Source organism: Ammospiza caudacuta, chromosome Z (genome assembly GCF_027887145.1).
Source record: "Ammospiza caudacuta isolate bAmmCau1 chromosome Z, bAmmCau1.pri, whole genome shotgun sequence".
Classification (NCBI taxonomy): Eukaryota; Metazoa; Chordata; class Aves; order Passeriformes; family Passerellidae; genus Ammospiza; species Ammospiza caudacuta.
In genome coordinates, this window is record NC_080632.1 from 70,034,564 (window position 1) to 70,047,526 (window position 12,963).

General features: G+C 43.9%; 1 protein-coding gene across 1 annotated transcript in view; it reads left to right on the plus strand.

Annotated features, from left to right (window-relative positions):
* Positions 1-12,963, plus strand: part of TRPM6 (transient receptor potential cation channel subfamily M member 6) — an 86,932-nt gene that overhangs the window by 8,584 nt on the left and 65,385 nt on the right. Inside the window, exons 2-3 of the mRNA XM_058824416.1 lie at positions 2,370-2,449; positions 3,241-3,279. Coding sequence (XP_058680399.1) covers positions 2,370-2,449; positions 3,241-3,279 — 119 coding nt within the window. The remainder of the gene's footprint in view (positions 1-2,369; positions 2,450-3,240; positions 3,280-12,963) is intronic.

Below are 12,963 nucleotides of genomic sequence, written 5' to 3' on the forward strand. Positions count from 1 at the left end.
AATTATCTGCACCTGTCTGGAGCTACAATGTGTCATTAAAAGCAATTGCTGCTGTTTTATCCAAAAATTGATTGTGTTTCAATAATGGATGACATTATTCTGCGCAGAGATGTGTGCCTTCTAATTTTCTTTTGCAGGGAATTGAACAATTTCCAGAGCAACCTGGCGTTTCATTAGAAAAGATATGTATCTCTGCCTTTCACCCTAAAGCAGGCATATGTACAGCTAAGGAAACGAAAAAATTGCTGTTTCATATTGACAGTGTAACCTAGTTTTCCTGAGTTTGATACTTGACCCCTGAACAGTGTTTATTGTCTGGGCTCGAAGGAGTTGAATGTTTCCTGGTGCTCTTGGCTTAGTAAAGCCAATTTCAGAGCAGGGAGAGCATACATGAACGCCCTGCTTGGCAGTGTTTATTTGTCACAGTGCAGCTACAGGCTTTGGCTTCAGGTGGCCTTTGCAGGGATGGTGGTGGAGGGTGGCCTGAGGCAGAAGAAAGCAGAAGCAAAAATGGAAGCCTTCATGTGTTTTTGCTGGATGGGGGGTGGTGAAATCAGTGAGGGGAGCAGCACAGCAGGGCACGGCAGGGCGGCGTTGCCCTTCCCTGGAGGCTGGTGAGCCCTGCTCTGTGCACCTGCCCAGACACCCCAGTGCGATGGTGGCACACTCACTCTCCTGCCCTTTGAAGGACCTTTGTGCCAGGCTGGGTTTGTAGGTTTTGTCTGCTCTCACTGCTCAACAGAAGGAATTTTAAAGAAATGGGTGGTGCATATGTTTCCTTATATATTACGCTGTGATCTCTTTCTTTACTTCTGGAGACCTTAATTTTTGAACATTTTGACCTGACAATGTCCCTTTAATACCACATTATGCAAGGATCTCAGACATTAAAGATATTGGAAAAGTGATTAAAAGCAATTTTCTAAAAACTACTCATGTGCCTTAAATTTCAGAGCCAAACTCTTGCCACTCCATTGACTAAATCAGTCTAGAAATCTCCAAAGCCTCTTCTGTGGCAGGGAATTATAAGCAGCAAGCTTAATCCTCAGACTGGTGAAAAAAGAGAAGCCAAAAGTCCCAAACACAGGTCTCAGGACTTCCTTAGAGGAAAAAGTAGGAGGAAAGCTACAATAGAATTGGCTTCAGGTCTTTGGTATATCAGAGCAGAAATTTGCCAGTCAGAAGGAGTGTGTAGTTGTATTTTTGTCTCCTCCTTTAGGATTTTGTGGTGAAAAGGATATGTGTCAATGATGGCTGAGATATATGTACCTCATTGTAGTGACAGGGAATATTTTCATTTGCTGTTGAAATTTAATTAAATTATGACATTTTGGAATATTATTCAGAGTTTTGTAAAAGAAGATGCTACAGAAGTCTTATACAAAACTAGGAATCAAGTTCTAGGACTTCTGTACATGTAACGGAAGTCTTTTACAAAACTAGGAATCAAGAGCTAGACTACAAAAGTCTGCAGTTCAGAAGTCTCCTCTTTCCATTTTTATTTGCCCAGGCCTGAAGTCATGGATGACTGTAAAAAAGCATGAAGTTTCAAACCCCTTTTCCTAATGATATAATTAGTCTAAAAGCCTAAAGATTAAGAAATAAATGTTCAGATTCTGCTGTAAATTGTACATACTACGTGAAGATTTCACCTATAAAAATTAAGAATAATTACTTAATCAAGTCCCAGAGGTTTCAAAGCTCTGCATCCAGCAGTTACTGCTCCTTTCAAGGAATTTGATCCTGATAAACCTGAAAAGAAAGGTTCAAAAATTTACAGGGAGAGTCTTTGAAGAATCTGAGTGCTATAGTGGCTGTTCAGTTTGCTGAGCTGTGACAGGCATCACTGACACAGCTCTCCAGGAGGCAGGGCAGAAAGCCCACCTGTCATCCACCCTGAGTGCTGGGCCCCTGCTTTTGCATTTCACTCTAGACCTATTAATCTGTGAAGAATAATAAAAGAAGGACTCAACCATCTCCTTCAGGTAGAATGAGAATCTTGCCTTTTTTGACACAGCTTTAGCAAGATTGCAGTTTGCTAGTCTGCTGGCAGAAGCAGAATGCAATGCTTACAGCAATTTTGATTAATCCTTGCCACTTTCTCTATTGTACATATGTTTGACAGAACATCTAAATAATTCTCATGGTGGTAGTAAATTTAAATATTGATCTTCTTGGGGAATTCTGTTAAGTTTGGAGTTGAAGGACTAAGACTGTTCACAGCTGTAGCTTCAGCATGTAGTCTTACACACAACATAATGGGAATAGCTCTGAGTTATCTATATACAGATGTATTGTCATTACAGTGCAATTTTTGACATCATGTTCCCAAGTTCTGGAATGCATTTATATTTGAAGTATCTTTTTAGCCCCCCAAATCTTGGATCGAAGAAGTCTTCAGTAAAAGAGAATGTTCCCACATTATTCCCAGCTCAAAAGAACCACACAGGTAAAGAAAGCAAATTCTCTTGTTTTCTGTTACATTTAAAAATAATCAAAGTAATTTTTATGGGCATTGTGTTTGGTTTGGACAGTGTTTTTTAGTGTCTCAGCCAATGATTGCTGGTCTGTGAGTTTTCATGGATCCCATCCCCAGTCTGTTTTATATGAAACTGTTTATTTGAATTAGAAATTGGTAGCAATTAACCTTACTGTGCTTCTTAGATTTGTTGCTGTCAGTGTGGTAATAAAAACAAGTACAGTATCTGATTAAGAGACTGAGTTACATGGAGTTACTGCTGCACCATTTTTCCCCTTCCTTAAAATAATTACTGCTGCTGATCACAGTCTTCTGATACAGAAATTACTGGTCATACTGGTGTAGAGTATGAAAAGAGTAGGGAAGAGATCAAATCCTCAACCTGTGCTTTAGGAAGCAAACATAACTTGGCATTCCATATTATCCATCAGGTGGATGGTGTGGCCTAGATAAATTGGAGATCACACTCTGAGAATGTAAACTTGTAATTTTGATCATTTGGTTTTGAACATGGACATGGTAGCAGATGTAAGATAGATAACTCATCTATGAAATGAAGATCTGACATATAGTCTGAGTTGTGAAATGCCAAACAAATCACTGAAGTTATCCACTGCATTTTCCAGGGGTTTGTGGTGGAGATGACAGCCTGTTTTGTTGTTGATGAGAATTCTTTCACTGTTGAATTGATATACTAAGAATAATTTTAAAGCTGTCTTATTCTACACTGGCATATATTAATCATCCACTTTTCATCACAGATGTCCTACAGGATGCCAGGTGTGCCAGAATTTAATCAGGTAAGAGGGCATAAATATATATGTACTATTTTTATAGTGACCTAGTATTAGGCAATCCTGGTCATGGAAGCAATGACAAGAGAAATACCCTTCTTGTTTTATGGTCAGAGCAGCATTTCTAGGGATGTGCTGGAGAATGCTTGGCATAAATATAAGTAGAAAAAATGGTATGATAACCTTGGATTTATTTGCAATAGAAAATTCTACCCAAATACCTTGTGTGCATGATTTTGTTTTAATGTCCTCCTGAAGAATGGAAGGCAGAAGTGTGTCTTTAAATGAGAGTCAATTTCAGCTATATCCCAGATTATATGAAGGAGAGGGAGTCTATTGCAATAGAGAACAGTGAGAATTATGGAAGGAATAAAGAAAATTAAGGGAGAAGAAAAAGGGTAGAAGAAATACCCCAATAATAGGATTTTTGAAAATGTTTCATCTTCTCTGCAGTGAGGATTGAGTGAGGAGTTCTCTGGACTGAGGATTAAGGATTTGATTTTGGGAAGGCAAACAACAAAAAATTCATTACTTTGGTGCTTTTAAATTGTGTTATTTTCAGGGAAATTGTATCTTGTGACCTGTATTAAATAGTTTGTTTTCAATCCAATATTTGTCATTCAAATGGTATTACCAAACACATTTTGGTACTGTGTATTTATGATAATACATTATCAGTTATTGGAACAAAAATTTCAACTTGCATTTGTTTTGTGTTAAAGGCATCAGATAGCTGAGGCAACAACTGGTGACTAGCAAGCTGGTGTCAAGTAGTCCGACAATCTGTGTTAACACGATTATCTGCCTTTTCATTGTGTTTCACATTTCATTTTGCTTCAGTGATTTACAGGAGTCATGTTTTACAATGAGTAAATAAATTACTCCTGAAATCAGATCACTGTAAAGGGCTGATATGCAGAGTGGTGCTGGCATTGTAAGGCAACTCATTTGTGTTTCTGTTCAGAAAGTGTGAGCTCCTTCTAAGAGGCTGGTCTCATGTATATCTTGCTTTAGAGCAAAAGAATAGATATGCAAAGATTTTTGCAGGTCTTTCTGAGAGAAGAAATGTAGGGGGTGTTTTAATGCTTCCTTCTAACCTCCAGATACTCAGCTGTGAATTGCAACCAAAGTTACATTGTCCTTCAAAATACAGTTGTTTAATTTCATCTCAGTCAAGACTACAGCAGTTCTGTTGTTCTCCCCTCTCCCCCCTAAGACCATGTTGTTAATCAGCCCGGGAAGATCAGTAGGACAAAAATTAATGTACAGAAGTGGAAAACCAAAAGATGAGCTTTCACTAAATCAGCCTCCTAGTCAAACATAGTTTAGCTGCATGAATGTGAATACAACGCTTGGAGAGGGAGGAAGAGGAACAGGAAATGTGCACTCCATTGGATGGATTTTTTTCTTTCACCTTTCTCTGTCAAGACATCCTGTATCTTTGTGTGTCTTTTATCTTGTAGTTGTTTCTTTCAGTTTTTGCTGAGCATTATCATGCTGTTTAATTTAATATAAATCGAGTTTGTTGGTCTATGTTTGCAGATTGTGTGTGGGTGTCTAATGTGCATTTCAGTCAGCCCTTATCTAGCAAGTACATTTCCCAAATATCAACAGTTCTTGTCTTCTTGAGTATCTCAAAGTGTACAGAGACCTTTGATCTATGAGAATTTTTCTATTTCTAATAAGGAGAAATAATTTCCATATAATTGTTATGACTAGTTATTTTGTATTTATTAGATCAGCAATAAAACAGGTTTTGGGCCTCCTGGATTCTGTAGTTTTCCACAACAGTCAAAAAATAATGTGGATATACTTGATGCCTACAATAATTTGACCTAATATTGTAGGCAAATAAAATCCCCTAATGATTTATTTTGTAGAGAACTTCCAAGATTTGCAAGCAGTTTGTGAATGGAAACAGTTTGTGAATTGGGTTATGCAACTAATTTTTTGATTCTAAGTAGAATTACTCCATTTAGAAGTTGCTAATCAAATTTGCTTCCCAGCACCTTTGTCCATGCTCCGCTGGTGAGCTGAAATTGGTCTCTATTTACTCTTCTGTGCAGTACTTACAAAAACATCCCAGACAACAGTTAGAATGGACTCTCTATATGAGTATTCATATATGAGAATACTCTCTCTATGAGTATTTAGCAGTAAGGTGTCAACTTCCTGCATCCTTATACATCTGAGATGTTCTCGCAACTTGTCTATATATCTCACCTTTAAGGTGAAAGTTTTAGACACAGCTTCTAAACTGCTGCCTGGGTGTTGCAGTCTGACTCCTGCAGTTACTTTTACTTCAGTGCCAACCCTTTGGGTTTTCCACTGTTGCTCAAAGGGTGACTTTTCTAGTAGCCTGCTTTTATGTTACTGATGATGTCCCCATCTTCTCCAGTAGCTTGGTGAGCTTTTGAGGCAAGAAAGGCAAAGTCATTGCAAAGATGCTTTCCACATATCCATAGGATCACAGTTAGTAACTCAGGGTGTCAGGGACATGGTCTCCAGTGTGCTCTGCCAGGGGGGTCAGATGAGGACGCTTCACTCAGTTGTGTGAAACCCCCAAGGATGGAGATGACCCACCCTCCCCAGGTTCTGACTCCACTGCTGGGTTGTTCTTCTGGAAGAAAGGCTGCTTCTTATTTCCAGCCTCAGACTCCATGTTTCAGCTGTGCTGCTGCCTCTCACCCCTCTGCCATGCCTCACTGAGGAGCCTATCAACATCTTTCTGCATCCTGTCCCATCAGAGCTGGGTGTGTTGTTGGAGCCCCTGAAACCATGTCTCATCCCAGCAGAAAACCATCCCCTCTTCTCAGAGATCAAGGGCTCCAGCTCCACCACCTGTGCCCAGCATGGTCAGTCTGCCCCTGAGGCCTCTCCAGTTTGCTGGTGTCTCTCCTGTGCTGTGGACTGAAGCTGGAGGCACCAAGCTGGCAGGGGCTCGGTGACAAGCACGGAGCAGAGGGGACAGGCCCTGCTGTCCCTGGTCCCTCGGGCCATTCCTGCTCACACCACCCCAAGCACCTGTGGCCCTCATTGCTGCCCAGGCACCTGGATGACCCTGGCTCAGCCCACTGACACCCAGGACCATGTCCCAGAGCTGCCATGCCCCTAGGGCTGCAGATTCCTTCCATGCCCTTTTCCAGGTGGCAGGTGGACAGGCTGAACAAGAGAGGCCCTGTACAGACCCCAAGGAACCCTTCCTGATACTGGCCCACACCCAGCCAGGTCCTCACCCGCCAGCCGGGCATCCCTCCCACACTGTAATGTCACAGCCCAGATACAGAAGCCTGGCTAGAGCAAAGGTAGGTACTCTCCTCTCATCCCCACAATTATGTTGCAGAAAGTGGTGAGGTGGGTGAGGCATGACTGACCCTCGGTTAATCCTTGCTTACTGCTTCCTGTCACTGTCTCCTCCTTCCTGTGGCCAGATGTGGGCTCCAGGAGGCCTCACTCCTTGATTTTACTTCAGACTTATGGCCAGATGGCTGGCCTGCAGTTCCACAGGGTGGCTTCTGCCTGTTTTTGAAGGCATGCATGACATTTGCCTTTCTCCAGTTATTGGGGACACCCTGATCTTCACAGCCTTGGAATCTGGCAGTACAAGGGCATCAGCCTCCTCCCTCAGCACCCTGGGGTGCAGCCTGACATGTGTGTGAAACAAGTGCTCCTGTGTTAAGCATCATCTCAGCCTGCTATTGCCACTCCAGCTTGAGCCCTGTGTCCCAGAGCGTAGGAGACTTCCTTCTCCAGTTTGCTTTGGCAGAGCATTGGATAAAAAAACCTAATTTGTCTGGGTTGGAAAAGTGGAGTGCAGACCTAATTTCATGGCTTCTGGGTATCAAGAAATACCTTACTAAAGCAGCTCACCTCTTGCATTTCCTTCCAGTTGCTTTGGGGTTGGTTTTGGTTGGTTTGTTAGTTGGTTGGTTTTAAAAATCTTCTTTGTCACCAGTTAGTTCTCACTCATCTCCACTGAAAACTCTCTCTTTTAGAATGCACATCTCCAGAGTCTTGCAGATGTTTGCACCTAACCTGCCCCTAAATGGACAAGTAGTACAGCTGAGGCCTGAGGCAGTTGCATCTGGGTTGTTGAAGGATGTTTGGTTTCTTAAAAGAGGAGAAGTGAAGAATTTATCTCCATTTCCTAGGGTATATTAACTTCTGACATGTCTAAAGGAGACCTGGACTGTCAGCTGTCACTGAAGTTAATCCTGTAGAAGAGGAATTACACTGAAGTTAATCCTGTAGAAGAGACTGAAGCCTGTTGAAGCCTGTGTGAGAGTAATGACTGAATTTGGAATCTGGGTTATGATTCCAGATGCAAAACTTTAATGCTAGCTGAGTTTCTGGTCTCTTTCTCTCCTGTTTCTGACTAGGACAGGGTTAATTACTTGCAGAAGCCAGCCAGGGGCCTGGCTAGGGCCCAGAGGTTGTTCTCTGTCATGTCAGGTCATTGCCAAGGCTTGTGGGGAAGGGATTCTCTTCTGGGGAGCAGGGTCCCTTCTGGATCAAGGTAGTGCTGTCTTGTCAGGGGTTTTCCATGTGAATTGTTCATTTTTTGTGCCCCTTGTCATCAGTTTGTTGCTGCTGTTGATTTCCTTATCTCACTGCTGTTTCCAGCAAACTGTTCTTATCTCAACCCATGATCTTTACCCTTTGTGCCCTCTGTTCTCCTCTGCAGCCCCAGCAGGGGCAAGGGCAGGGGGAGGAGGAGGAGTGAGAGAATGGTGCACGGTTTGACATGTTTCAGTGGGAACACCAAACTGGGGAATTAGAGAATCACTAGGTTGGAAGAGACCTTTAAGGTCATTGAGTCCAACCCATGCCCTAACACCACCTTAACAAAACCATAGCATCAACTGCCACATCCAGTCTTTTTTTAAACGCATCCAGGGAGGGTGACTCCACCACTTCCCCATGCAGATGATCCCAGTACTTTATCACTCTATCAGTAAAACACTTTTTTCCTAATATCCAACCAAAACTTCCCTTGGTGCAGCTTAAGACTGTGTCCTGTTAAGACTGTGAATGTTCTGTCAGTTGCTGCCTGGAGAAAGAGACCAACCCCTACCTGACTGCAGCCACCTTTCAGGAAGGTGCAGAGAGTGATAAGGTCACCTCTGAGTCTCCTTTTCTCCGGGCTAAACGCCACCAGCTCCCTCAGTTATTCCTCATGGGCCTTTGTTCCAAACCCCTCACCAGCCTTGTTGCCCTCCTCTGGCTGCATTCAAGTGTCTCAATGTCTTCCTAAACCATGGAATACCATTCCTAAAACATGGCAGCCTTATTTGGCACCTAATGTGCAGGTGGAAGAGCTGAGATAACAGAGCCGCTTGGAAACAAGTTTGATCTCGGTATTTCACAGTAGGCATGGAGCCATGTGTCACAACGTTACTAGGTCTATTCATGTGGTTGTGGTACCCAGCGCTGTCTATGTTGCCACATGAGCTCCTTCCAATGATCTTTCCCTAAGTAGGGTGGAGAATCAAGATTGCTTTGTTGCTCTGCTGTGTGATATCACTTATGGCATCATAGCATCAAGGGCCATGAAGGTCATTTGTGATATGTGTTCAGTGTTGCTCTCCTAACCTGATCTTGGGTGCTACCTTTAAGAGTCCATTAATAATTGTATCAAGTCCATGGGGAAAACAGCGGAGGATGATTTTCTCCAGCTTTTCATCCCCTTTTGCTCCTTCAAGCCTGTTATGACAGCTTTGGAGAATTTTTTTTTTGGATATTGAAGAAACCATTCTTGTTGCTAAGTCTGCCAGGTTCCCCAACATGGCCCACACCATGGTTAGAGTCAAGAAAGAGATTTGTGGGAGGGTTGTTCAGAGTTCTGCCCCAAGGATGGACAATCATGAGTGGCATTCAATGTGGAAGGACATGGGCCAGTATTTGGAAGACTTCTCCAGTGAATTGGAAGTTCACCCCTAAACCACTACAGGGCCCTGTTGAAATGATAAAATATATCATGGAAAAATGCTGTGTCAGTTCCAGAAGTGTGCAAAGTTAGGCAACATGCTAGGCTCTGACTGCTCTTTATTGAACACTGCTCAATACTAGAATGTGCCCTCAGGTGGAGGACAAGGAAAGCAAAGCAAAAAGCACTGTGGCCACTCAACTGCACCTGAACCAGAGGAACAGCCAGTGCCGGTAGTGGTTGCTCCTACAAATGAAGAAGTCCAAGACCAAATCAGTTCACTTAGTTAGTTGAAGAGAAAGTAGGGCCCTCATGACAGGAAGAAGAGGGAGAGCCAGATCCCCTCCTCCCCATCCCTGGGTGAGCTGTGAGATATGTGAAAAGATTTCAGCTGCCAGTCAGGTGACCTGGCGGCTCTGATGCTCAGGTGTTGCGGCTCATGGTATGAAACTAGGCGGTAATGAGGCTGAGGAGCTGGGATCCCTGTCCCAGGATCTGGCACTGACGAGGGCATTGGGAAGAGGACAGAAGATCTCAGCCTTTGGAGGTGACTCCTGTCAAGCGTGAGAGAAAGGTTCTCTCTCAGGGATGATCTAGTAGTGCACCCAGGCAGGTGGGGCACCATGGAGAAAGGTATCCAGTACCTGGGAGAATGAGTGTTCTGGAGGTAGTCTCTAGGGATTCAATTAAGGTGCAGTCCTCTGTAGACCTGGATGAGGTCCAGAGTGCACAATCCACGTGGCAGAAGTTCGTACGGAGCACATGATCATCGTACACCAGCTCTCTGGCATCCATGTCCATGACAGGAGGAGGAACAAAGTGCTTTAGGTGATTACCTAGCTACAGCCATGTGATGGTCATCTTTTTTCCTCCCTACTGACCTGCACCTTGTCTGTGGAAAGACTGTCCAAGACTGCAGACAGACTCAAAAGGCTCAAGTAAGGTAGAGAGGAAATGTCCCATGCCCCACCAGTATGGACTTGTGTCTCTGCTATTGGGAGCAAGTGGACCCCTTCAAGAGAGAGGGTACTGATGATGAGCAAACCTGTGATTTTTGTTGCATGATCATGGAGACAATGTGTGGAAGTGGGATGGAAAGTTCTCCTGAAGACTGCTTTTGCCATAAACCAAAGTAAGGTCAACTTACTGCCCAGGAAATTCAGTTAGGAATAAAATTCAGTTTAGGAATAAAATGACAGGATGGATGTCATCAAATTCCAATGGATGTGATCAACACATTAATACCTGTGATCCCAGCCAACCAGCAAGCAAGAAGCACAGGCTTTCCTAGGTGTTGTGGGTTTTTGAAGGATCTGGGTTTAGGATTACAGTCAGATTGAAAGTCCTCTCGATCAAGTGACCTGAAAGAAGAATGATTTTAAGTGGGGTCCTGAACAACAAGCTTTTGAAAAAATCAAACTGGAAGCTGATCATGCAACAGCTCTTGCACTGTCATGACAGGACAAGACATGAAAAATGTGCTCTACATTGCAGGTGGGGAGAATGGTCCTTTCTGGAGCCTCTGGAAAAGTGTATCTGGGGAGGCTCAAGGAACCCCTTGGGTTATGGAGTCAGAGATGTTCTTGATTGTGGAATGGTACTCCCCAGTGCAGTGCCCCACTGAGATTCTCCAAAACCACATGCCTCTCTCTCCCACTCCATCTTTCCCTCCCCCTTTCCACTGCAGTGGGGTGAAGCTGAGAACTGGAGACACAAAAGGCAAAAGATCATGGTTTGAGATAAGAACAATTTACTGGAAATAGCAATTTGATAAGAAAAAAGCAAACAGTAACAGCAACAATGTTAATTTAAAAAGCATACAAAAAAAAAAGAGGAGTGATAATGCAGAAATGAAATACTCACTGCGGAACTTGTGACCCCAGCAGGGCCATCCTCAATGCTCTGTCCCTCTTGGGACTGGCACTATCTGAACGTGTCTCTGGCTTGAAACCAGCTCCCTCCACTACACATATTCAACCAGAAGTAATCCCTTCTCCCCACAAGAGAGAGAGACAGGCTCAACTCTGCCTCCAGCAAAGATGTGAGGTGCTAAAGAGTAACATCTGGGCCCTAGCCATGCACCATTGCAGCTACTGCAAGGAATTAACCCTGTCGCGGGCACAAGCAGGACAGGAATGCAAAGGATCTGAGGCCTGCTACACCCCAACTGAAAGAGACCCTGGCAGTTTATGAAGGAATTGGAGCTACTTCCAAAGTGATGTGCACAAAGCACAGCTCCTCCTGGCGCCCTGACCGCCAGTGCTGGGCTGGATGTTCAAAGGGGAATTCCCTGCCACACATCATGGCACTGATGCTTTACAGAGTAAGTGGAGTGTGCTGATGACACAGCAGGCTTGAACAGGAAACTCCAATTACCTAGGAATCAGGAACTTGCCCAAAGTCAAAAATTTCGGATTTTTGTCAGAAGAGGACAAAGAGGAGCTGAGACATCTTGAGGAGATCCCACCATATAGTCAGCTACCAGAAAATGAAAAGTGATATACTCTCTTCACTGAGGCTTCCTGCTGTATTGGAGGGACACATCAAAAATGGGAAACTGCTGTATTGGAGTCCCATGTGGCAAGCTGCTGAAGCTATCGAGGGACAAGATGGATCAAGTCAGGTTGCAGAGCTGAAAGCCATCCAGCTGGCTTTAGATACCACTGAATGAGAGAAATGGCCCGTGCTCTACCCCTCTATTGACCCATGAATGGTAGCAAATGCTCTGTAGGTGTGGCTTGAGTGGTAGAAAAATAAATAGGCAGTGCAGAGGTAAACCCATGTGGGCTGCTGAGCTCTGGAAAGACACCAGTGCCTGTGCAGAGAAACTGGCTGTAAAAACACATTGTGTAGATGCACACACCCCCAGGGGCTGGGCTGCTGAAGAACACAACAATGGACAGGTGGATTGGGCTGCCAAGATTAAAGTGTCTTGGTTGGACCTGGGCTGGCATCATAAGTGTGGATTATTTCTGGCTCATTGCGCCCATGACACCCCAGGTCAACAGGGAAGAGATGCAGCAATACAGATGGGCTCGTGAGTGAGGGGTGGATTTAATGATGGTCACTGTTTCCCAAGTGATCTATAACTGTGAAACATGCACTGTGATCAAGCAGGCCAAGTGGGTAAAGCCTCTGTGGTATGGGGGATGATGGGTAAAATATAAATATGGAGAGGCCTGGGAGATTGATTCCATAGATCCCTGGTTCAGACATCATATGGTATTGAGGGGGTATCAAATTCCCTGTCATGCACCAGCCTCTGGGAAAGTTGAATGATACAACGGACTGTTAAAACCACATTGAAAGCAATGGGTTGTAGGACCTTCAACCCATGCGGGATCTGCATTTAGGAAGGCCATCTGGCTGGCTAATTCCAGAGACTCTGCCAATTGAACTTGCCTTGCTCAATCAAAATGTTCACATACTATAGAAGGGGAGAAAAGGATAAGGTCTTCATGAAGAATATGTTTGGGAAGTCAGTTTGCATTAGCTTGTCTCAAGCAAAGGCAAACCCACCCATGGGAATGTTTTGTTCAATGACCTGGGTATGCTTGGGGGATAATGCAGAGGAACTGTGAAACAGGATGTGTACCTGAAGGGGATTTTATTTTTGAGTGACAACAGTCTGTAATGCCAAACTGTGTGTATATTTTTGGTTGCTGGATGACACTGGCACTGTGTGCCATAACTGCCATGGACAGTGAGTATGGACTGCTCCAGATACACTGGTCATGAGCTTGTGATGCAGCTTGCAACCACCC